The sequence below is a fragment of the Danio rerio genome, chromosome 2, assembly GCF_052040795.2.
Source record: "Danio rerio strain M-AB ecotype USA chromosome 2, GRCz13ab, whole genome shotgun sequence".
In the NCBI taxonomy this organism is placed as follows: Eukaryota; Metazoa; Chordata; class Actinopteri; order Cypriniformes; family Danionidae; genus Danio; species Danio rerio.
The window spans coordinates 4,652,501-4,678,853 of record NC_141022.1 but is presented as its reverse complement, the minus strand read 5'-3'; the positions used below and the strand labels follow the sequence as shown (position 1 = coordinate 4,678,853).

The 26,353-nt window shown below is 37.7% G+C and overlaps 1 protein-coding gene and 1 long non-coding RNA gene across 10 annotated transcripts in view; one reads left to right on the top strand and one right to left on the bottom strand.

Annotated features, from left to right (window-relative positions):
* Positions 1 to 208: 208 nt before the first annotated feature.
* On the bottom strand, positions 209 to 25,786 carry mkxb (mohawk homeobox b). Of its 9 annotated transcripts, none has more exons than XR_015477755.1 (8): positions 25,662 to 25,743; positions 24,782 to 25,039; positions 22,748 to 22,895; positions 17,205 to 17,358; positions 14,622 to 14,942; positions 3,088 to 3,121; positions 2,129 to 2,993; positions 209 to 1,724 (listed from the first exon to the last, which is right to left on the bottom strand). XR_015477755.1 is itself a non-coding variant. In NM_001114409.2 (7 exons), exons 2-7 carry the CDS (start codon positions 24,952 to 24,954, stop codon positions 2,810 to 2,812), a joined length of 1,014 nt encoding a protein of 337 aa, NP_001107881.2. In that variant the 5' UTR covers positions 24,955 to 25,039; positions 25,662 to 25,786; the 3' UTR covers positions 2,161 to 2,809. The 9 variants fall into 9 exon arrangements, 2 of the variants coding, with proteins under 2 accessions (XP_087095599.1, NP_001107881.2); XR_015477756.1 differs by having other exon boundaries at positions 209 to 1,609; positions 2,238 to 2,993; XR_015477757.1 differs by having other exon boundaries at positions 209 to 1,470; positions 2,386 to 2,993.
* Positions 24,681 to 26,353, top strand: part of LOC141377731 (uncharacterized) — a 17,235-nt gene continuing 15,562 nt past the window's right edge. Inside the window, exons 1-2 of the long non-coding RNA XR_015478143.1 lie at positions 24,681 to 25,047; positions 25,686 to 25,830. This is a non-coding gene — a long non-coding RNA (uncharacterized LOC141377731). The remainder of the gene's footprint in view (positions 25,048 to 25,685; positions 25,831 to 26,353) is intronic.

The window sequence follows — 26,353 nt, the reverse complement described above, 5'->3', positions numbered from 1 at the left end:
GGGTAAAAAGTTAGATGTCTTTTATACTTTCACTGCCACCCCAAATTTGGCTTTGTTTTAGCCAAGATGGCAGAACATTTAACAGAACATTTCTTGTTGGGTATAGGACTTGCATATTGTAACTCATCTATTTTGCTTGATTGCTTCTGTGTCGTCATATGTAAGCTACTTGTGGATAAAACCCATCTGCTAAATGATACCATGTAAATGTTTTCAGAAAACTTTATTTGCTCTCGACTGACTGTTTGCATGATAATCTTCACAGGCAATGACCCAAATGAAAAGCCCTCTAAGAACATTGTTTTTTTTTTTTCTTTTTTCAAAAACTTCTTCACCCATAGATGGAATATTCCAAAAAACAAAACATGACTTTATATGCCATCATTAAACACAAGAATCCACATATATATGTCATTGCCATAGGATGACAACAATCCTGTGTCAATTGAAAAATAAAATTAACATAACTTAGAAAAAAAGGAACACATAATATGAATATATTACATTTTAGCCACCCACAAAAACTATTTCAGAAACCGTGACGATATAAATCAGAATGTGTATAGTGGTAGTAACTAGCCATGTTTCCATATTGCTATGTGCATTTTCGGAATATCAAAATCTCACGATGAAACGTAACTATTTTATGTTTCGTCAGTTTAGTGGCTAATTCGTGCGAGTTCAGTTGTACGAAAATTGACATTTTTTAAAAGTTGGCGTAGCTCAAAACCCCATCCCTAAACCCAACCCTCATTGAATCGTACTAAATTGTACGAATGCGATCATACGAATTCACACGAATTAGCCACTAAATCAAAAAGTTACAAACTGCCTTGAGATAGCATTGGAATATCACATTAAAAATGCCTAATGGAAACTTCTAGATGTGCATACATCTTGAAAAGGCACATAAAAAAACATATGCGGACTAGGTAGGATTAATTATTTTTCCAATAATAGAAAAGTACATAAACTGCAATGGAAAAGACGTCAAAAATTCAGGCATTTGCATCAAAAAAGTGATTTTGTTTTACCAAATGATAAAAATTGGACAGCGTTAATGGACAAATGTATGTTGTATGTTGCTTTGGTCATTCTAAATTCCCTCAGCTAAAGTCCATCGTCAAAGTGGTTCAGTTTTATTAACTCCAGAACTGTTTTGAGTGGCCAATTTGTTGCATTTCGTCTTTTAAGGCGCAACTAATTTATTTTATATAAAAAAAGGCCAACAATGGCATCTCACCGCAGCAAACCCCATTTTTCCTTTTAATATTGGCACCAATTAATCAAGGTGTGACGACTTTGTTCTTTTCAAGAGTTCATACTTGGCTGATGATTGATTGTGAAACATGTTTGGCATGCTGTCCCGAAAGAGAGCCCTATACTCATAAGATCCTCAAGCCCTAGGGCTCTCTCCCATTTGCAGGGGTGAAAGGGGAGTTTTAGCTGAGGTAGATCTTGAAAACTCCCCTGCTTTTTTATGGCTAATGACGAATTGGGGATTGCTATGGAGAGATATTCTACTAACTAAGAGCTCATCTGTGGTGCCAATTTGTTTGGTCAATTCACTTATGTCGCATGTCTTTGGACGGTGGTAGGAAACGGGAACCTGGGGGAAACTGCGAGCACAGAGAGAACGTTATAAACTCTACAAAGAAATTTTAACTGGCTTGGTAAGGACTTAAACCAGTGACATTCTTGCTGTGAGGCAGCAGTGCTAACCACTGGGCCACAGTGCCACCCTACCTAGGAAACGGGAGGAGTAGGGGCGATTCTTCAAAACGAAGATGAGGTATGAAACTCTGGTTATTTTTGGTGTCTTAGGAATCATGTGATTGGTGAATCATGTTTAGCCAATACGGGACCAGCTGTGGTCAATCATAAGCATGTGGTCCTCTGGAAGTGAAGTTTATTTATAGACTAATTTCAAGAGGATCACATGCTTATGATTGCTTTCGTCCGGTCCCGCATTATTCAATTTATCATTCACCAATCAGACAATTCCTAAGCCACTATAAATACCCTAAGTTCCATATAACAGCCATCTTCGTTTTTAAGAATCCCCCCCTTCAACCCCTACTCCTCCTTCTTTCCTAGATGGGTGGCACGGTGGCCCAGTGGTTAGCACTGTTGCCTCACAGCAAGAATATCACTGGTTGTAGTCCTTACCAAGCCAGTTGACACTTCTGTCTGGAGTTTACACGTTCTCCCCGTGTATTTCCCTGATTTTCTCCCACCGTCCAAAAACACGCAACTTAAGTTAATTGACTAATCCAAATCGACACCATAGAGATGCTCCTAGTAAGTAGTTATCTCTTAAGAGCAATCACTAAGTTCATTAGTTACTACAGCAGGGGAGTTCTCGAGATCTACCAGAGCTCAAACTCCCCTCTTGCCAGGCAAACGGGAGGGAGCCTAGGGCTCGAGGATCTTATGAGCTCAGGGCTCTCTCCCGGGACAGCAAGCCAAACCATAATCAATCATCAGCTAAGTGTGAAATTAGTTTATAAATAAATTTCTCTTAGATTCTCATGACAAAAAAAGTCGTTTATTCGCAAACGTTTTATGCGATATTCCAGTTTTGCGTCTTTGTATGGAAACATAGCTGTACTCTCCATAAATCAAACATTATTCTTTTTCATCAGACAGTGGTTTAAAGAAATAAGAGGCACGCTGGTCAATCGACATGTATCCGAAAAGGCTGTCGTGGATCATTTTCAGCTAAATTATTGCATGAAGTAGGCTACTGTACGTACTCAAGTGTTCAGGTAGTCTTAGCGATTACGACCGCAGTCCAGCCTGTTAGCCGCTAATGTCGGGGTTGTATGGGCACTTTGACAGTCTTAATCTCCGCTATATGGGAAGACTTCTGGATGATACAGCTGGTTGTACCCGCCGCGGAGCTCTCCTTTACTTGAGCCAGGTTGGTCAGGGCCATGGCGGCGTGGAGCTCTTTCCAGTAGGTCTCATTATTTCCTCCTTTACGAGCGCCGCTAATGCCAAACGAAGAGGAAACGGTTAATGAGGAGTTTTTTAGCAGCACTTTAAAAAAAAGCATATGATTCATTAGGCCCACGGCATTCTTACCTCTCGCTCTGGCGTGTGCCGCAGTCCAGCGTCACTGAAAAAAAACAGTTTGGTGAAATGATTTATATGCACACTGGACTTTAAAATAGCCACCATTTATGCCGCTAATAAAATCCCCCCGCATGTTGATGGAAAGACGTGTAAACGTGTTTTAGCATGTGCATGGTATGTTCATGGGTGAGTAAGAGGGTGTTTGTGGAGCTCAGGGAGATTTAAGTGGAGCTCCGCATACAGCCACATTCATGCGCTTTTCCAGCCAAAACAAATGCAATTACGCTTCCCCATGCATGAGCTCTGGAGATGGAAAAAGCATATCTGCTCTGTGTCAGAAATACAGACACGCCACTGCTCCACAACTCATTTGCATTTTTGAAATTATTACACCTTTTCCCTTTCAGCTGGTGATGATTTAAATGGTCGTGATAACAGGAACTGTTCACTTTATGCAAAAGTGTGATTTTGTGGTTTAAAATGTCAAATTATTTTTAGCTTGTAGTCAAAATATGCATGTATGTTGTTCCACCACTTATATTTATTAAAAAGTTCATAAGTAACCCAACAGGCACAGGATGCCAACATGTCAAAAAAAAAAAAAAAAAAAGTAATTGATTTGATGTCAAAGCTTCGATGTCCACACACTGATGCTCTTTTAACCACAAAAATGAAGACACAAAATTACATTGTGTTTTGTTTGGAAATTAAAATCGGGTTGACATCAGAACTCAATGTCAGGCTGACGGCATTGTTCAATGTCCAATTTAATATCAACAAAATATCACTGTCTAATGATGTTACGGTTAAGTGGACGTTACCAATATGACGTCTATCAGATGTTGGATTTTGGTTGCCATACCTGACGAATAAATGTCAGTATTTGACATTAATGTGACGCTGGTTTAAGATGTTGGCTTGATGTTGGGTTTTGATCACTTTCCAACTCAACCTAAAATCAGCCAAATATCAACATCTAATGTTGTTACAGCTTGATGTTGTGTGGACGTTACCAATATGACGTCTATCAGATGTTGGATTTTGGTTGCCATACCTGATGAATAAATGTCAATATTAAACGCCGAAATGACGTTGATTTAAGATGTTGGCTCAACGTTGGATTTTGATCACTTTCCAACTCAACCTAAAATCAGCCAAATATCAACGTCTAATGATGCTACAGCTTGTCGTTGTGTGGACGTTACCACTATGACATCTATCAGATGTTGGATTTTGGTTGCCATACCTGATGAATAAGTGTCAGTTTTTGACTTCAATATGATGGTATAAGATGTTGGCTCAATATTGGATTTTGGTGATTTTCCAACGCAACCTAAAATCAACTTCTAATGATGTTAGAGCTTGACATTGTGTGGACGTTACCAATATGACGTCTATGAAATGTTGGATTTTGATTGCCATACATGACAAATAAATGTCAATATTTGACGTCAATATGACGTTGGTTTAAGATGTTGGCTCAACGTTGGATATTGGTCACTTTCCAACATAACCTAAAATCAACCAAATACCAACGTCATTTCACATCGTTATTGGATGTCAAAATAACATTAGCCCCTTTCACGCAGTGATACCAGTAAATATCCGGAAAATTTACAGAACGACTTAAAAAAAAAGCGCTGTACACACAGACGAGGATGTTATGGAATGTTTCCGGAAAGGACCATTCACCCATCCATTCCAAAATACCAGGAAATTCTGACATCAACCAGAAATGAGCTCTTAACAGCTGCGCTTGTGTTTGTAAACACTTGACTACATTACAAACTCTGAGATGTACATGATATGTGTGTGTGCTGGCGCTCACCGGCTGCTTTACGTGCACATGCGTCAGAGCTTGAAGGTAAACAAACAACAGCTTATAAGCATTTTATTGACCATTGGCATTAAGAAGGAACATATAAATGTTATCTGACAAACATCCAGCATCTAAATATGTCTGGGAAAACATTCACAGGCTTTTATTCTCACAAACCGCGCGGAGATGAATGCGTCTGATTGTTCTGATTGGCTAAAGTAGACGTTTTACGTCAGCATGTTCTAGACATGAACGCGCTCTTTCCAGCAATCTTCCTTCTGCGTTCACACAACGCAGCATTCCGGCAAATTACCAGTGATGTTACATCTTCTCTTTCCGGAAAATAGCCAAAATGAATTTACCAGTATTTTCAAAAAGAGCCTGTTCACACATACAGACCTTTCCGGAAAATTACCGGTAATTTTCCGGAAAGGTCTGTATGTGTAAAAAGGGGCTAATATGAAGAAATGCTAACCCAAAAGTAGAACCACATTGCAAAAATGTCTTTATTTTTGTCTCATTTCCAGTCCTAACATCTAAAAATTTTTAAATCAAGAAGCATTTTCTAGACACGTACAAAATATTGACTTATTTTTAGAAATATTAAGTAAAAATTAAGTGAGTTTCTCCTTAAAACAAAATGACTTAGTTTATGTTTAACAGAAGAAAGAAACTGAAACAGGTTTTGAACAAGTGAAGGGTGAGTCAATTCTTCAACACAAGAAAACGTACCCCTATACATTTCTGGAGAGCGTGAATTAGGTAGCCAGAGCGGTATGACGCTGTAGACGGCTTCTGTTTTTGCATTACCAGCTGACCACATACCTCCGTGGGGTCGGCTTTACTGCTGTTACCAGTTTGCCCAGTAGCTCGCCATGTATGTCAGTGAACTTAAGACGCAGAGAGGAGTTGACTGTGATGATGAACGGTTTCAGAAAGCAGGTATAACAAAAACAAAAGGCCAAAAATAAAATAAACAAGTACATAATGGTGAGAATGGGCGACGCAGTGGCACAGTAGGCAGTGCTGTCGCCTCACAGCAAGAAGTTCGCTGGTTCAAGCCTCGGCTGGGTCAGTTGGTGTTTCTGTGGAGTTTCCATGTTCTCCCTGCGTTCGCGGTACAGGTGAATTGGGTAGGTTAAATTGTCCGTAGTGTATTTATTTGTGTGAATGAGTGTGTAGATGTTTCCCAGTGTTGGGTTGAAGCTGGAAGGGCATCCACTGTGTAAAACATATGCTGGATAAGTTGGGGGTACATTCCGCTGTGACGACCCCAGATTAATAAAGGGACTAAGCCGAAAAGAAAATGATTGAATGAATAACAGTAAGAACGTGGTAAAAGTTGAGTCAACTCAAAAAATGATGCCTTACAATTATTAAGTCAGTCTTTTTTAAATATAGTGTACCTGCACTGTAAAAAATGCTGGTTTCCACACAATCGGAATTAAAAGGAATTAAGTTAACTTATTAGTTTTTACAAATTTAAGTAGATTAAACATAAAAAAATGAAGTTCTTCTCCCAAAAACCTCAAAAATTGTTGTTTTAAACAGCATTTTTTGAGTGTATATTTGACTGAAAGATAGAATTAGACAAGACTTCAATTCTCAGCAGTAAACCATCATTTACAGTGTTTTAATACAGTCTTCAAATAATTCACAACCTACGATTGCCAATAATAATAACAAAAAAAAGAATGGCAGGAAGCATCATGTTTGGTCAGACGAGGGAGGACAGCTCTAACAAATACTGATCCATCCGTTAAACATTTATAGACTTTATATACTCATTTTCACAGTCATCTTTTGGAATCAGTTTAAATTGATTTCACCCTTTCTTCTGTGTATCTAAATAAACGGGTCTGAAATAGCAAAGCTGCAGCCCTTTTCTGCTGAAAGCATCGAGATCGCTGAGGAAAAATCTCTCTTATGGGAGCCGTGAGAGGGAAAATTGGACGACGCGGGCACACAAAACGCTACTTTCGATATTCTTTGCCTAAAACATCTCCAACTCGCATTTCTCAAACAGTGTTTGTGCCAAGAGCTACTATAAACCATTAATAAATCATTTTGGCTCTGGTTGCTGTGTGCTACTGAATGTCTCTCATCTTTTTTAACTTCTATTGTCTACAGATGCTTTAGATTGACTTAACCTGAGGGAAAAAAAACACTAGTTCCTCAGGTTCGAGACAGGAGGGCTCTATTAGCCGAAATCAAATTAGCTTTAAATGCAGATCATGTAAAGTAAAGCAAATATGGAAAAGGATAGATGAAACTCTGCTGTGCTTTCTTAACAAATGTGTCTTTTAATTGAATTTCAACGGGAACAAATCAATCTCCTTATATTCTGAAATATTTAAAGGCACAGTTCACTCAAATAAATATGTATTCACCCTCAAGTGGGACCAAACCTGTTTAGCATGAAAAGAAGATATTTTGAAGAAAGGAGAAGCGACACCAAAAATCATGCCAAAAAAGTATCAAGCCTAATAGTACGTTCACACCAGGCACGGACGAAGTGTCAAGCACGAGTGATTTACAGTTGAAGTCAGAATTATTAGCCGCCAGTGATTTTTATTTTTATTTATTTTTTCTCAAACAATATTTAACAGAGCAAGGAAATTTTCACAGTATGTCTGAAAATATTTTTTCTTCTGGAGAAAGTCTTATTTGTTTTATTTCGGCTAGAATAAAAGCAGTTTTTAAATTTTAAAACCCTTTTAAGGTCAATATTATTATCCTCTTTAAGCTTTTTTTTCTCGATAATCTATAGAACAAACCATTGTTATACAATAACTTGCCTAATTCCCCTCTACCACATGTCTTTGGACTGTTGGGGAAACCCACGCGAAGGCAGGAAGAACATGCAAACTCCACACAGAAACGCCAACTGAGCCGAGGTTCGAACCAGCGACCTTCTTGCTGTGAGGCGACAGCACTACCTACTGCGCCTCGCCTGACTGAATTATGACTAATATTAAATTATGGTAAGCATGTGTCCCATGATGGTTTCATACAGAAAAATACATCAAACTAGCACCTAAATCTGACATAAATAGCAGTTAACATCCTATTTTACAATCTGATTTAGTTTCAGTGAAAGAGGATATTCAACAAGCCTATAAGTATCAAGGCCAAATTTATATGAACTTCTTGATTACAGTTAGCAATGATCTGACAGCAAAAACACGCTCTGTATAGCTCATTTTCATACAAAAGAAAGAAACGTTTGAACATATTTTTACCCTGTCCTTTCTGTCAACACAGCACTCACATGCTGAAGCCTCTGTGAGCCTCATAAAAGCTTGTAGAAATTCCCTGGTCTCCCTTAAAAAGTGTATCGCAAGCTTTCGAGCACAATTCTCACAGCTATCAGTAGCTGAGCATATGATCCGCTCTGAACTACAGAAGAGAGTTATGATGTGAAAATATTGACCTTTATGCTTTTACCGTATTTATGTGGAAAACAAGTGGTTTTCCGCCGATGGGATTAGGCGCGAGGTGTTTCAAGAGGTCACAGGCACGCTCCGCTGAAACAATGACTGATTGGCGCTGAGCGTAATGTGAAGAATCAATGAGGGAGAAATATTTATGGCTAATCAAGCGCAAAGTTTTTGATGGCAACGATGAGAAAAACAACACAATCCAAACAGTTGTCAGTTGTATATCTTAGTCCACTGATCGGGATTATACTGGCTTTGATTAAACAATAGGATAGTTCACTGAAACTCTGAATATTCTGTCATTATTTGCTCAACACTTTGAGTTTCTTTCTTCTGTTGAACACAAAAGGAGATATTTTGAAAAATGTCGGAAACCAACAGCTCATTTCACACATACAATGGTTTCTGGCAAATTACCATTAAATTGTTGTACAGAGATCAAGTGTGAAATAAATTTGTTCTGGTACTTTTACGAAATGTAACATTAAAGGTAAACAGAGCACAGAGCAGATTTTCGGGAATTTACCGGTAATGTTACAACTTCTCTTAATGGAAAATTACCAGAATGCACACATGGTCTATTTACAGTAATTTACTGAAAAATTTCCAAAAACATTTGTGTGGTCTGAATTGCTGTAAAAAGATAATGGGCCATATCATACACCCGCCGCAATAAGGTGCAAAACGTGTATGGCACAATTCATTGCTATTTTCAGACCAGCGCAACTGTAATTTTCACGTTTTGCGCCACGTTGTTTAAATAGCAAATCCATTTGCGCCACTTTGTGGACTCAACCATACTCAATCCGGTTTTAAAAAAAAGGTGTGTTAAGACCAGCCTGATCTCACGAGAAAACGTAAGTATTTTACGTTTTGGCAGTTTAGTGGCTAATTCGCACGAATTCGTACTAGTTCAGTCGTAAGAAAATGTACGATTTTAAAAAGGAGGCGTGGCACCTAACCCCACCCCTAAACCCAACCGTCATTGGGGGATACGCAAATCGTACTAAAATGTATGAATTACATCGTACGAATTTCTATGAATTAGCCAGTAAATGAAAAAGTTACGAATTGCCATTAGATTGTGTTGGTTAAGACGCATTGCTGGAGTGTTGCTATTTTTGAGGAATACTGGAACTGGAGTAGACAGCGCCATTAACCAATTAAAAGCTGGTTAAAGTCCAGCGCAGAGCGCATTAGTCCAAATGCCTAAACATAGCTTAATACAGGCAGGATGTACAGCAATAGACAAATATCTTTACATATGAAAAATGTAAGGACTAAAATGTTAAAAAAATGATTATTTTTTACATGAATACAAAAACCAGCGAGGCAGTGTCGCAGTAGGTAGTGCTGTCGCCTCACAGCAAGAAGGTCGCTGGGTCGCTGGTTCGAACCTCGGCTCAGTTGGCGTTTCTGTGTGGAGTTTGCATGTTCTCCCTGCCTTCGCGTGGGTTTCCTCCGGGTGCTCCGGTTTACCCACAGTCCAAAGACATGCAGGTGAATTGGGTAGGCTAAATTGTCCGTAGTGTGTGTGTGTGAATGTGTGTGTGGATGTTTCCCAGAGATGAGTTGCGGCTGGAAGGGCATCCACTGCGTAAAAGCTTGCTGGATAAGTTGGTGGTTCATTCTGCTGTGGCGACCCCGGATTAATAAAGGGACTAAGTCGACAAGAAAATGAATGAATGTATACAAAAACCACTGCCTCCATGCCTTCTTAGTGTCAGATTGGTGCCTTCTTTCTTTTAGTTTATTCATGACAATTTGCATTAGTAAAATGTTTGTTATTATTAGCTGTTTTATTATTTATATGCATATTTATATTTGTTTTAATAAAAACTCGTTTAGATGTGTCCAACTGTCGGGTTTGGAGACGTCAGCATCACCATATGGGGCATAAGAACAGTACGTGTGTTTGGATAGAACTCAGTTTTCTGACCACACTTCATTATTATTGTTCATTTATTAAGTTGCTGGAAATTAGAACATAGTTTTAGAATTAGAATTAATTCTATTAGAATAGTTTTGAAACAAATCTTTGCGCTTAACAAACAAAATTAATATGTAGGCTAATGAGTGTCTTTAGTGGAGTGAGTTTCCACCGTTTCCTCATCCACGAAAGTAAAGGAGTAAATAAAGAGTATAGAAAAGTAAAGAGGCCAAATTGAGCATGCTGCAGATGTTTAACTGTTTTCTCGCTAGTGAAGCGTTTATTTTTTTCACTTACAAAGTCTGCCAACTAAATATCAAATGTGTCATGGAGTGACGCAACTGACTTTTAAAGGGAATCTGATTGGTTTAATGCATGTTATGCTCAAAAAACACACCCATAACTTAAGAAATAGCAAAAGTGGATTCGGACACACCCTTAATGCTTTTGTGCCATAAGCTTTAGACTTTGCGCCTAGAACGTTAAAATAGAGCCCAATGTGTGAACTGGCCCTTTTTATTGGGTAATTGGAGAAATTAATGCTAATGTTACAAATTTTCTTCATGGATAATTGCCAGAGCAAGATCCATTAACGGGTAATTTACTGGTAAAGTCATTCTGGTATTTTTACGGAATGCTCACACAGAGCAAAATATCGTGAATTTAACAGCAACTTTACTACTTCTCTTTACGGAAAATTGCCAGAACAAGGTTACTGGTATTTTTTAAAAAGGGCCAATTTACACTTTATCGATTTATGGTAATTTACTGGAAATTTTACAGAAACATCTGTGTGGTCTGACTACTGCATTTTGTTTATTTGCCGGTAAAGTCATTCTGGTATTTTCAGGGAAAGTAACATTACCGGTAAATTCCCAAAGTTCACACAGAGCAGAATTTCAGGAATTTACCGATAATGCTACAACTTCATTATCAAAATTGCCAAAACACATTTACCGGTATTTTTTTTAAAAGAGCCAAATCACACACAATCTATTTACAGTAATTTACTGGCAATTTTCCAGAAACACTTGTGTGGTCAGAATTACTTTAAAGAGATCAGGTGTGAATGTGAGAAATGGGCCTTTTTAGAAATACAGAAAATGGAAAATTGCCAGAAATAATTTACCAATATTAGTAATTCAATTAACAATTCACACATGATCCATTTAAAGTAATTACTAGTGATTTTCCGGAAACATTTGTGTGGTTTAACTACTGCATTTTTTAATTTACAGATAAAGACATTCCAGTATTTTTAAAGATATTCACTGGTATTATTGTGTGAATGGGCTATTGGCTTTCATAGTATTTATTTTTCCTACTATAGAAGTCAATTGATAAAAGTTATTAAGCAATGTGTAAGCATTTAGACCTGCATAGGTGCATAACTAACACTTTCTGGGTGGGACTTTAGAGCAACTTTTTGTTGGCCAATGGCGTTGATTCCAGTGACTAATTATTAAATTGTTTAAATGACTATAATTAAATTAAATAGAATAAAATATTATGTGTTCTGTGAACGAGTGTATTTGCATTGTGATGCTGTTATTTTGTCATTCTGGCATAAAATGACAATAATATCATTTATTGCAATATATTTTGGTGAAATATATCGTACAAGAATATTTGACAGTCATGACACGCCTACGTTGAAGAAAAAAAGTTTAAGCATTTGATACATTTATATGATGACAATGCTAATTAGGGGTGTCACGATTTCGATTTTTAATCGATTTTTAATCGAAATCGATCGAAATTTATGCTCAATTTCGATTATCGAAGCACAAAATAGAATCGTCGATGCTGCCAGGCCCCCATGTCACGTTAGCTTGGCTTGCCAAGCGGGAAAAAAACAGGCTTGTTGAAGTGCTTGTTAAACTGCAGAAGCAGGAGACCCGTCGACAGAACTTAAACCCTCTCCTCTTTCAATGAAGTCGGCGGTGTGTAAGCATTTTGGATTTCCAGTGAGTTATGTTGACAACGTTCGTGTTGTCGACCATAAAAAAAACACAGTTTTGCAAGCTCTGCTATGTACGTATTACGTACGGTTCATTCGATAGACAACACCGGCATCGCGATCCTCCTCCCACCCCCGTTGCAAATCCGCTCGCGAAAAGTACACACTCAGGCCCTGTTTACACTGTCTTTGTTTTTAAATGGCATTTTAGAACGACAACGATTTGACATCCACAGTGGCGTGTAGCATTTCTGAGCAGCCCTCCTTCCTCTCTACCACTGAAAATGCACATCACGTGACCACACAGACACAGACGCACTCACAGCCATGCGCTCGAGACAGCAGGTCCAGGCAGTCAGAGGACTGCTTCAATCTTTCACTCACTTGTACTTAGTCATTTTAGCGAACACCTCAGATACTGTTGGCTGGTTCCTGTTGGTTGTGCGTCTTTTTTACCGACGCCATTATAACGACACAGATCACTGCCTATTCACGAGTCCCGCAGAAAAAGTGATTGACAGGTGGTAATTATGTGTGTATCTTGCCTTTATTCATTTACTGTATGATTTGTTTATGGGTAAAACAAAGACCATGCAGGTCAGGTAGTTTAAACGGTAGGCTACAAATAATTAATTGGTCATTAATTAATTAATTATTCATAATCGAAAATCTAATCGAATCGTGCCTTTAGAATCAAAAATGTAATCGAATCGAGGATTTGGAGGATCGTGACACCCTGAATGCTAATAATATTAATTTTTGTCATGTGTGATGTGTGAACCTCGCATTAACACTATATAACATGTCATTATCATAAATCTGTGCTTTATAACAGGTCATAAGTGCAGCTGATATTGTACTTGTTTTCTTATTTCCATCACAAACACCTGCATGTTTTTTATGCGCTCATGCAATACTTCATCATAAACGAAAGAAGCAGAGCATTCCTTGATTTTCCCAAAACGAGACCGTTCCAAAAGGGCACTGAAGCAAAGTAAACAGAGAAGGAGAACATTTTGAAATGTGGAGGTGGAATTATGTTAATGATGAATTAGACTCGACTCCTTTGGCAAGGCTGAAGTATTTGCTTTCATGAGGCATCAGCAGGTGTTCCTATAAGCTCCGAGTCCAGGAACGTTCCACTCACCAATCAAACCCTACGAAACCACAGCTCTATATTCACTTTAATTGTTGATTCTAATGGGATTCAAAAAAATAATGCCAATGGGGTAAGCAAAATAATCTTATGTCAAAAGGAAAAACAAGATTATTTTTCTTAACCCATTGGCAGATTGTTTTGCTTGTTTTACTTGATATTGGCATATTATTTCTCAAAACAAGACAATATGTTTTGCTTGTCTAGAAAATGCTCCTTGATTTGAGAATTTTTAGATATTTGGACTCGAAACAAGACAAAAAATCTAAGGGTGCTTTCACACCTGTGAATCGATTCAGTTGTTCCGAAACAGAGATTACAATTGTTATATTGTTGCTCTTTGCTCTTGGAGCGGTTCGCTTTCACAATGCAAAGCTTCTAATCGGACCAAAAGAGCTAAAACAAGTCACGTGCGAGTAAACTCTCCTCACATTGGTCAGAGTGTCAGGGTTTATTTTGCAGCGTCCCACTGTAAGCTGTCAGGAGAGGTGGTGGTTTAGTGGTGATTGACAGGGTGCGCGCGCGACGTGTCTGAGGAGAGATGCGGTGGGGAGGGGTGAGAAGGGTGCGCGACGATGCCTATTTGAGGACCGGGAGGGAGACGGGAGATTACTGGGAGATCATCACTCGTTTGCGGGCATCCAGAGACTCGCGAAACTTCCTGCCCTGCTCATAATTCTCTCTTCATATAGCCGTAAGCCTATTACATATCCATAAAACACTGTAATATAACCGCGCTCGGATTGGGTCGCTTTCTCACTGCAATCGAACCGCTCCAGGGTTCGTTTCAATCGAGCCGATACCACCTCATTCAAGCGATCTTGGAGCGATTACTTTGGCGCGGAACCGAGCGCGATTGCCCTGTTTACATATGCCAAACGAACCACGCTAACTGGGCAAACGAGACACGTTCCGAAACAAAAGTGTAGGTGTGAAAGCACCCTTAGTAAGAAAAGCATTTTTTGCAGTGTGGTAATAAACTGCCAGTATTATTTATTTTACAGACTTATTTCTCTATATATAGATATCATTTCTTATACATTACATTATTTTACACTACTAAAATGTCAATAAAAGTCACTTTGTTAAACTGAAGAGTTGAATTTTCAACATCAAAGTCGACAAAGCAGAGATCAACATCCCATAATGCAGCCATAAATAAGCAGAAAACACATATTTTTCAGTGTATTGACAACCCTCCTAATTTTGTAAATGTGACAGTTTATGGTAACTCTTACCTGTGTGGTAGGTGAAGTTTGCCTCAGCTTCTGAAGAGGGCGAGAGAAAATCATCCTCATACTCGTTGGAGCTAAACGATCCCGAATGGTTCCTCTTCCGAGAGTCCATAACTTTATCAGAGGCCATTACATGCCGAAGGGAATCATTCAGATAGCGGTTCAGCAAGCTGTTCTTGTATTTCGGTGGCGAAACATAATCATCACAAACCGAGGGGTCTGCGTTTCGGCCCACTTTGACTCTGCTGTCCTGAATAACGCTCTTGTGCACGGCTCTGTTATAGTCGGACTCGCTGGCCTGCATCTGCAAATTGTTCTCCCCATCTGTGGCAGAAACACATAATACACTTGTAACCCTTAGTTTGAGATGTTCACTCCCTGATTAGTGTTAGCTTCTCACAATGAATTAAAATCAGACTTGTGTTTTTATGACCCCAAGTGATGCTTTGATCTCAGATAGAAATAACATTTTGTCCTTTCAGTTTTGTTAGTGTAACACAACAGCTCCAAAAAAGCAAATGTCTTACGGCACTAGGACCCAGAGAGTGGATGCTTGGGATTGATATTGTGTGTGTGTGTGTGTAATTAAAATTAAATAGTTGAGTTTTACCATTTTTTTATTCCATTCAGCCGGTCTACCGGTGTGGCGGGAGCACTTTTAGCTTAGCTTAGCATAAATCATTGAGTTGGATTAGACCATTAGCATCTAGCTCATAGATTTAAAAAATCGTAAAACAAAATATTTTAATTCATTCTTTCATTTTCCTTCTGTTTCATGCAGCAGATGCCCTTCCAGCTGCAACCCAGTATTGGGAAACACCCATACACACACACACACACACACACTACGAACAATTTAGTTAATCCAATTCAACTATGCCATATGCCTTTGGACTTGAGGGGGAAACCGGAGCACCCGGAGGAAACCCACACTAACATGAGAACAAGCAAACTCCACACAGAAATACCAACTGGCCCTGCCAAGGCTCGAACCAGTGACCTTCTTGCTGTGAGGCGACAGTGCTAAGCACTGAGCCATTGTGCCATTAATAGTCCCCTGGTAGGTGCGTTGCATAATATTGTGTAGACTTTGAAAATGGGCTGCACACTAGTGCAGTGGGTTCGAGCCTCGGCTGGGTCAGATGGTATTTCTGTGTAGAGTTTGCATGTTCTCTTCGTGTTTGCGTGGGTTTCCTCCGGGTGCTCCGGTTTCCCTCTGACATGCACTATAGATGAATTGAATAAGCTAAATTCCCTTTAGTATATGTGTATGAATGAGAGTTTATGGGTGTTTTCCAGTGATGGATTGCAGCTGGAAGGGCATCCGCTGTGTAAAACATACACAACAAGTTATCGGTTCATTCCGATGTGGCGACCCCCGAGGGACTGAGCTGAAAATAAAATAAAAAATAGCAACTTTTGATTTTCTGTCGACCTTAAAGAAAAGTCAAGCTTTAAATAGGAAAATTAAATCTTTTATGATTTTTATAGAGTGAGATGCTAATGGTCTAATCTGATTCAATGGTTTATGCTAAGCTAAGCTATAATTGCTCAAGCCAGACCTGGAGATTGGTTGAATGAATTTAAAATGGTAAAACTCAACTATTTACCTCTAGGTGACTTATAAAATCAAATTTAAATCAAGACTAAGCATTTCATGACATAACTTTGTTATTTGTGTATTTTCCTTTCACTTTCCTTTTTACTTTTCCCATGTGAATCAGTCGTGTTGCCAGGTGGACATTAGGACCTTGGGGAGTCTGTTAGTCAGCAGAGGCTGTAGAGCTACTCAAGTGGCTATTTTTTAAACAGTGTTTAACTTCATTCATTCATTTTCCTTCGGCTCAGTCTCTGATTTATTAGAGGTCACCACAGTGGAATGAACCGCCAACTATTACACAGCGGATGCCCTTCCAGCTGCAACCCAATACTGGGAAATACCCATACACACTGTCATTTACACATGCACTACGGCCAATTTATTTTAGATCTCCTCATCCACCAGGAATCTCCTCATCCACCACCAGTGTGCAGCATCCACCTGGATGACGCGATGGCAGCCATTTCTGGCCAGACCGCACACCACACACCAGCTGATTGGTGGAGAGGAGACAGATTGATGAAGCCAATTATCATATGGGGAGGGTTAGAAGGCCATGATGGACAGACGCCAGTGGGCAGATTTGGCCAGGATGCCGGGGTTAAACCCCTACTCTTTTTCGGATGACATCCTGGGATTTTTAACGACCACAGAGAGTCGGGACCCCGGTTTAACGTCTCATCCGAAAGAAATCCCCCAACATACGCGGTGAGCTACTGGGAAAACTGGTAACACTGGAAAAGCCATCCACACAGAGGTAACCTGCCAGCTAGTAGTGCGAAAAGAAACCATCATACCGCCCTGTAGCGTTCATTTAAAATACGAAATGCAGCCATACATAGCTCTGGCTATATAATTTGGGCTCTCCAGGTATGTATACGGGAGTACATTTTCACAATCAGCCTGTGTTGCATTTGTGAGGGGTGTACTCATATACACTGAACACTGTATATAACAGGTAAATCTCTGTGTATATCTGTGCATACCATCTGATGCTGTGTCATCACTGCTAATGCTCAGTCTCTCTGCGTTGCCTTGGACATATTTGTTGTACAGTTTTATACGTAAAGCCCAGCTCAAGTCCGGCTGTCGAACTGTGTTCTTGAGTCTACGCCTTGCATTCGCAAACCAATTTGACACCTGAAAAACACAAATGCAGCATTGTTTAATACAAAAAACCACAACTTATATATATCATCGCATATCTCAAACTCAGGAGCAATGTAAACTAATATATCTGAACCTGTGGAAATAAAAACGACGTCATTTTTTGAAGCTGAATTAAAATTTGACATGCAAATCTTGTTAGAGTCAGCTTTTGACATTGTGGTGGGCTATGAAAACTCAAATCATTTCAATATTTTAGTGTCAATAATGCTTAGTTTCAACAAGCTTTTACTATTTTTATTCCCTAAATGAATGTATTGACCATTTTTTAATGTTTGCAACTGGTTCAATAATGCTGCAGCTTGTTTCTTGATGGGTCAAAAAAGAGAAAATATTTCACTTCATTAATAGTACAGTCATATTGCTTGTCAATTTTTATTGATTATAAGGTTGTAGCTTTTGCATTTTCAAGCATTGCATTGGACAAAGAAAATAAAATTATAAATTATAAAAAAAAATGGCGATGCAGTGGCGCAGTAGGTAGTGCTGTCGCCTCACAGCAAGAAGGTCGCTGGTTCGAGTCTTGGCTGGGTCAGTTGGCGTTTCTGTGGGTTTCCTCCAGGTGCTCCGGTTTCCCCCACAGTCCAAACATAGGTGAATTGGGTAGGTTAAATTGTCTGTAGTGTATGAGTGTGTGAATGAGTGTGTATGGATGTTTCCCAGAGATGGGTTGCGGCTGAAAAGGCATCCGCTGCGTAAAAACATGCTGGATAAGTTGGCAGACCCCGAAAAAATAACTAAGCCGAAAAGAAAATGAATGAAAAAAGAGAAAATATGCATTCTTAGTACAAATATATTGATTGTCATTAAAGAATTGTATTGATTTAAGCTTGTAGCTTTGCATTTTCAAGCCAAGGCAGCAAAATAAAATAAAATAAAACAATAAAAAATATATTATTAATTATATTATAAAAACTTTATAAAATGAAATCATTAAAAAATTGTAATAAAATATAAAAAAGAAGATATTTGACTTTATATAAAGTATAATCATATTGGTCATGGACACTTGGACAGCCAAAAATAAAATAAAATAAAATAAATAATAAATAATTAATAATAACTAATAAAAAAGAGAAGATATTTTTATGTTAATAACCATGGATAACCATTTTATGTACATTTTTATTGATTATAAATCTGTAGATTTTGCATTTTCAAGCCATGGAAAGTTAAAAAAGAAAAAATAAAATAATAAAAAATAAATTATTAATTATATTATAAAAGCTAAATAAAATAAAATAATTTAAAAAAATTATAATAATAAAACATTTTAAAAAGAGAAAATATTTGATTTCATTAAAAGTACAATCATATTAGCCATGAACAGCTAAAATAAAATAAAAATAAATAATAACTAATAAAAAGAGAAGATATTTGACTTTAATTGACATTAATTAATCTGACATTAATTGTACAGTCATATTGATTGTCAATTTTGATTGATTATAAGGTAGTAGCTTTTGCATTTTCAAGCCATGAACTGCAAAAAAATAAAATAAAATAAAACAAAACAAAATAAAATAAAACAAAATAAATTAAATTAAATTAAATTAAATTAAATTAAATTAAATTAAATTAAATTAAATTAAATTAAATTAAATTAAATTAAATTAAATTAAATAAATAAATTTTTAATACTTTCAAACAATCTGGATTTCTGCTTGAGTGGCTCCTCAATGATACCCGATTTTCCATCTATGTCTTGATATTAAACACAGACAGCACTTAATAAATAACACATGCACTACTCTGTAGTGCCATAAATCTACTGGAGCAACAGTTTAAACGTTTAAGATCTTCAGTGAAAAACATTTTTAGAGCACAAGAATCAGGTATTTGACTGCAATTAGACAGACCTGCTCTGCATTATCAAACACACATCACTGCCCTACTCTTCTCATGAGGATTCTGTTTATGAGCCAACAAAAAGAGTTTTCAGTGGACCTCAGAAAGAGACCTGCCGAAGTTCAGGAGACTGGAAGTGTTACATAAGAAATTTCCAGACTTGGCTCTTCATCCATCTATAATTACGATAGTTTACAAATGGAACAAATTCAGAGTGACGGTTCCTCCGTTGAGCTACTACAACACGTGATCATGTAGGTTTATCATAGGAGAAACTATAGGAGCGAGATGACACCGCTAATGCAAATGGAAAAAAAAGGGGGAAAATGGATTGATAAGACAATGGCTGAATTTTCTGGCTGGTTCATCATGGCCATATGTTTGCGTTTGTGTGTGTGTGTGTGTGCATGCAAACAATAAAGCCTCCTCTGAGTTGTGATAAAAGCAATGCTGGGAATGAGGTTTTGTGTTGGGTTGTTTTGATGCCGTTGGGGTTTGGACACTATACAGTCAGAAAGACTAATGTATTTATTTCAAGCTGATCTTCAGCACATCTGCCTGAATTCTCCAAGTTGAAAGAGGATGTTCATGCGAGATGACACTTGGTAAGTTTTTGGTATTTCAATGATATCACTATTTCCTATAATATTTTTTCTTCTGGGGAAAGTCTTACTTGTTTGATTTCGGTTAGAATAAAAGCAGGTTAATTTTTTGTTAAACCATTTTAAGGTCAATACAATTAGCGCCCTTAAGCAATATTTTGTTCGATTGTCTTCAGAACAAACCACTGTTTTTGGTATTTCATATCAGTCAAGTCAGAGTCCTTAAAGGGATAGTTCACCCAAAAATGAATATCGCCTTACTATTTACTCACCATCACATTTCTTTTTGGTTTTGATCAGAAAACAAGATATTTTGAAGAATGTTGGAGAAAAAGCAGCCATTGAGATCCATAGTAGCAACAAACATAGAATGGAAGTCAATGGCAATCAAATGGGCATTAAGTCTTTTATTAAACACACTTAATTCTAGTACAGGAGTGGGCAAACTCGGTCCTGGAGGGCCGATATCCTGCACGGTTTAGCTACAACTCTAATCAAACACACCTGCTTACAGATTTCTAGTGATCTTGAAGATCACTGATTAGCTTGTTCAGGTGTGTTTGATTAGTGTTGAAGCTAAACTGTACAGGACACTGGCCCTCCAGGACCGAGTTTGCCCACCCCTGTTCTAGTGTGTCTTTAGATTCCAATCTCCTCTAAAAGATCTTCCATTAGTCCGAAGAACCATAAAAGCTCCCAGTTGTCCAGGCCCGGATTAAGAATTCAGAGGCCCCTGGGCCCAATATCTTGTAGGCCCCCTACCTGGCCGCTATAGTTGAATTAAAAATAAGATTAATGTAATATTTTTAAATAAAATGAATCTGTAATGTATTGCCCGCATTAAAAAAAAAAAATGGTATAATACAAATATTTCTAGTCTACAAATATTTAAATTATTTTTAAAGCATACTTAAAAAATACTAATATAATTAGTGAAAATTAATTTTAAATTAAATTTTAAGTTTTAAAATTAAAAATTTATATGTAAGGGTATTTTAATGCGTAACTTCTATATTGTAAACTTATAATGCATGTGACTTGAATAACACCTCTCCAATCCAGTTCTATGAATCTGAGTCCTTCATAATACATACACTTGTTAATGATTCCTACTTGTCTTCCTCATGATGAAGAGTAGGCAAAATCTGATATGAAGTGAGGGGAAAAAAGAAAAACGTTTTCATCAGACGCTGGATTCTGTCAGGGTTCTGCCACGCTGGTCTTGTAAATTCTTATTTTGGTGGCAGAGTCCGGACACTAGCTCTGTCTTGTCCTGTTTCTGTCAATAGCCCCTTTCACACAGTGATACTGGTAAATTTCTGGAAAATTTCCGGAACGACTTTACCGGTATATTGAAAAAAGCGCTGTTCACACAGGCGAGGACGTTACGGAAATTTTCCGGAAAAGAGCATTCACACATCCATTCCAAAATACCGGTAAATTCTGACATCATTCACCACAAATGAGCTTTAAACGGCTGCGCTTGTATTTGTAAACATTTGACTAAATTACAAACTCTGTGGATGATCAATATTGTGAACAACTTTCGCAGGATCACTTTCGCATGTCGAGATGTTCATAATATGTGCGTGTGCAGGCGCTCATAGGCGCACGCAAAGCTTGAAGGTAAACAAACAACGGCTTATCATAAGCATCTCATCGATGATTATTTACACAGTCGGCATCAAGAAGAACATATAAACTTGATCTGACTAACTTCTAGCAGCTAAATGTGTCTGGAAAAATATTCAAAGGCTTTTATCCTCAAACCGCGCGGACCTAAATGCGTCTGACTGTTGTGATTGGCTAAAGCAGACGTCTCACGTCAGCACGTTCTAGACGTGCACGCGCTTATTACGGGAATCTTCCTTCTGCATTCACACAGCGCAGCATTCCGGCAAATTGCCGGTAATGTTACAACTTCTCTTTCCGGAAAATAGCCAGAACGAATTTACCGGTATTTTCAAAAAGGACCTGTTCACACATACAACCTTTCCGGAAAATTGCCGGCAATTTTCCGGAAAGGTCTGTATGTGTGAAAGGGGCTATTGTGTGTGTCTCTGTGTGCTTGATGCAGCCGCGCGGGCTCTGTGCGTGTCTCAGACGCGTGCTCTTGTACTCGTGTTTGTGTTTTTGTTCTGTCGACATTGCGCTGTTTCATTCTCAGCTCCTCCATCTAGTTGGTTTTGGTTGACGCTGAAATTAAACATGCGTGTTGCGTATGTGTGAGCGCACGGTCAGGTGTTCATCTATCATGTGCTCGTGTCTTGTGTCTATTTGTGTTGTCCAAGCACGTGGCTCTGTGTTTACATTGTGGCCGCGTGCTTCAGTCTCGTCCAGTTATTGTGAACGCGTGCTTAATGAGTTCTCTCATTGGCTACATGTTCTTGTCACGTTTTCTGTGAGCACATGGCTTTTGTTGTCTCTGTGTCATGTGCTCTCTCGTCTATTGTCTAGTCACACCCTCCTTGTTAACCCATTATTAGTTTATTAGATTCACATGTTTAACACTTGTTTGTTCACCTGTGTATTAATTTAATTCTGCTTATATTCTTCTTATGTCTGCTGTCCTGTGCATATGCTGGATAAGTTCATTCCGCTGTGGCGACCCCAGATTAACAAAAGGGACTAAGCCGAAACGAAAATGAACGAATAAATATATTCATATGCTAATGGTCTAATCCAATTCAATGCTCTATGCTAAGCTAAGGTAATAGTTCTCCAGCCAGACACAGAGATTAGCTGAGTGGATTAAAAATTGGTAAAACTCAACAGTTTAACTCTAGGAGAGTTGTAATATGAACCTATTTCCAAAACTGGAGTCCATTCAGCCAAATCTAGATCCAACATGTGTAAACCTGATCAATTTTTAGTGTCAATCAGACTGATTTGACTGGCTTGTTTGGACTCACCTGAACCAGGGTCATGTGGGACCCAAGAGCCAGCAGTATCTTCTCAGTCTTGGTGGGATAAGGATTGTCCCGGTGCTTGTAGAGCCACTGCTTCAGCGGTCGAGCCATATCCTGAAGAGCCTGACGCTTGTGACGCACCTTCCCTCCACTGCTCAAACACAACAACACAAAGCGAAGATGTCATTCTTATATTCAAAGATGTCATATTATATTTTTTAGGCTATGTTACAAATGATTGATGACTTTAAAGAGCCCCAAAACCTTTGTTTCAAACCTGTATGAGTCTTTTTTGTGTTAAACGCACAAGAATATATTTTGAATAATGTTGAAAACCTGTAACTATTGACTTCTAAAGTAGCTGTTTTTCCATCAATGGTTAACGTTTTTCAGCTTTCTTCAAAATATCTTTAGTGTTAAAGACCCATAAAGATTTATAACACCACTTAAGGGTGAGTAAATAGAGAGTAAATTTTCGTTTTTGGGTGAACCACCCCTTCAAGGAATATACCACGTAAATATTACACATATCATCTTTACCGCAACTCAACAAATCATTCATCATTTAATAAATCTAATGTCTTCCTCAATTACTTTGCTGATTTTATAATAATTGTCTGCAAAAAATAACATTTAATGGGAGACACAGGCACATTTTTTTAAGGTTTTAGTTTTGACAAACCATCAACAAAGCATCAATAGCACTCACCACACTATATTAACACAAATTATTGAGTCGTCAGCGCATAACCCAAACACTTTCCATGAGAAATAATCTTGTAAACAAAGACTAGCACACTGCAGTTCAACTTCAACGTTAAAAGACGACTTTCCGATTATAAGATGTTGATATAGCATTAAGGCAATCAGCAGATGTCACTGTGGACCAAGTCTGCGCAGCATGCCCATCTTTATCTTATTAAATATCAAAATACATAACCCAGTAGACTTTAATGCATGACTTTGAGGAGCACATCACTGTTATTTTTCTGTGATAACAAGCAATAAATCTTGTTTTAAATCTAGTGGCTGTAATGTTTTCTCCATAAATTGGAGAAATCTACTATCTACCTTTAAAGTACTATTTACCGCCAGAAGCCTAAAATGAACATTTTGCTCTGTTGTCATTAACCACATGAAAAAAAAAATACTATAGTAATTTATAGGCAAGGTAACTGTATTTGTCGACATGGCATATTATCAGCAGGTAATATAACATTTTGACATCATAACCAAAAATAAATCAATAAAATACACATTTAACATTTGAGGTAGATCAAAAAGATCATTCAGAATTGTTCGAGAAGGAAATGGGTTGTTAAAATAGTATAAGGACAATTTTTATAAAGTTATTGATTTACTATAAATGTGGTTTATTATTCAAACACAATTGAATAATACCACAGTAAAGTACAACAATTAGTCTGCTGAGGTAACTCTACAATAGTTGTTTTACTACAGAATTTACTGTAATCTAAACGAATGACCTAGTTCTGTTCTAGGTTTTCTAATTGTATAGGCTACAATACACAACAGTTAAACTAACTGAACTAACTTGAATAACTAAAGTACACTACAATATTTCTTACAATTATTAGTTTATATATTATATATCAATTTATCATAACTAAGTTGTACAGTATAATACACTTTACTATAGTATCGTTCAAAAATACTACAGTAAAAATTGCTATATTACTATGTGGGTAAACTACTAAACAAAAAGGTTTATACTTGATAACTGATAACGTTACTAGTTTTGTCACACATTGCTTACACTGTTGAGGCGGGAAAAACATAACTTAGTATCGTTAAACAAAAACTACCGTAAAAACTGCTAGTTTGGGTAGACTACTAAACGAAACTTTTTACACTTTATAACTGACGACACAGTTGTCACACATTGTTTACTAATGATTATGGAGGCGGGAAAAGCATAACGGTCGCGTCCATTTTAAATACCCCTGCCGCCACATTACGTTATAGTGAATCAAATATATGTACAGGATATAACTCATGATGGAGCTCAAAACGTACCCATTTCTCCTGTGTTTGAGAGCGTCGTTGCCATCCATCACTTTGTGGCTTGTGAGTAAATCTGAACGTTGTCCATCAATCAGCTCTAAATAACTCCTGCTGCTTCTCTCCACATTTTGTCCGCTTTCCTCAAAGCGCAGCTGGTCAAACTTACTGAAGACTGCCGTGTTCATCTCCATTCACTGCCATGTGCCAAATCCACATGTACCTCCAAAGTCTGTGCACGGAATATTTTCCCTGAAATTACTAGGACGCAACCTGTGAAGGTAATTAAAGTCTGTTATTTGAAACGTCTCTGCGAGATTTTATATTACGCATTGTAATTATATTCCGCATTGTAATGGATATTATTTTAAGAATTATTTGTATTTATTATTACTGATAATATTTATATATTTTTATTTTCAATTTACTGGATTAATAATTGATGGAATATGTTAAATACGTAATGCATTAAGTAAATAAATACCTTAAAAGTACGATACTTTAAGTTTAATCAAGCGAAGTTTAATTAGTAACTGTTTAAAAACAGTTCGTGATTTTTTTTAGATCAACAATTATTGAATTTAATTTATTTACTCAATGCATTGTATAATTTATGAAATACCTTTGTTAAATTCATAATTTATTCAGTGCATTCAGTAGCCTATATAAATTTGAAAAATTAGATGTTTAATTAGAAACTGCTTAAAAACAAAACAAAAAAGCACTTTTAAAAGCACAATTAGTTAAATTTATTTATTTAATTGTTTATTAACTGAATGCACTGAATCATTTAGAAAATGTGCTAAATTCAAAATAAATATATAAAAAAATAAATAACATTTTATCAAGCAATGTTTAATTAGCAGCTGCTTAAAAACAAACAAAAGGCACTTACAAAGTTCCCTGTGCGTCGCTATAGTGTAGTTTCAGAGTCGTCCAGCATCCTGTCAGCTCATCTTCATTTGCAGCTCTGCGCTCTGCATCTGCGCTTTTCCACTATATGGAGCAGCTCTGGAGTCTCCTGCGCCCCTGAACATGAATACAGCTGATCTCCGCTTTCTCCAGTGAGTCTCTCTCTCTGTGTGTGTGAGTGTGTGTGCTGCTACTGTGCGTCTGGCTGGAAGCTCCTCTGGATCCTCTCCAGTGCTGCTCTTATAAGCGCTGTAGACTGCTGTGTTTTTTCAAGAGGACATTTTATAGGTGCGTTGGTTGCTGAGGCGCAGTTCACCATCAGAAGGCTATCTAATTAATTAGGGCCGCCTGGTATAAAGAGCACTTGTGAATGTTCTCTTCTTCACAGACATTCATTCATTCATTTTCTTTTTGGCTTAGTCCCTTTATTAATACGGGGTCGCCACAGCGGAATGAATTGCCAACTTATCCAGCACGTTTTTACGCAGCGGATGCCCTTCCAGCCGCAACCCATCTTTGGGAAATCTTCACGGACATGTAAAACATTGCTAAAAATGTTTTAAAATACCTAAACATGAAAATTGAATGATAAATGCAGCTCCGTCGTTATCGTTATCATTATTATGCTTAATTTGTCTTACCTTTCCTGTTATAGAAATATTAATAGACACTTTG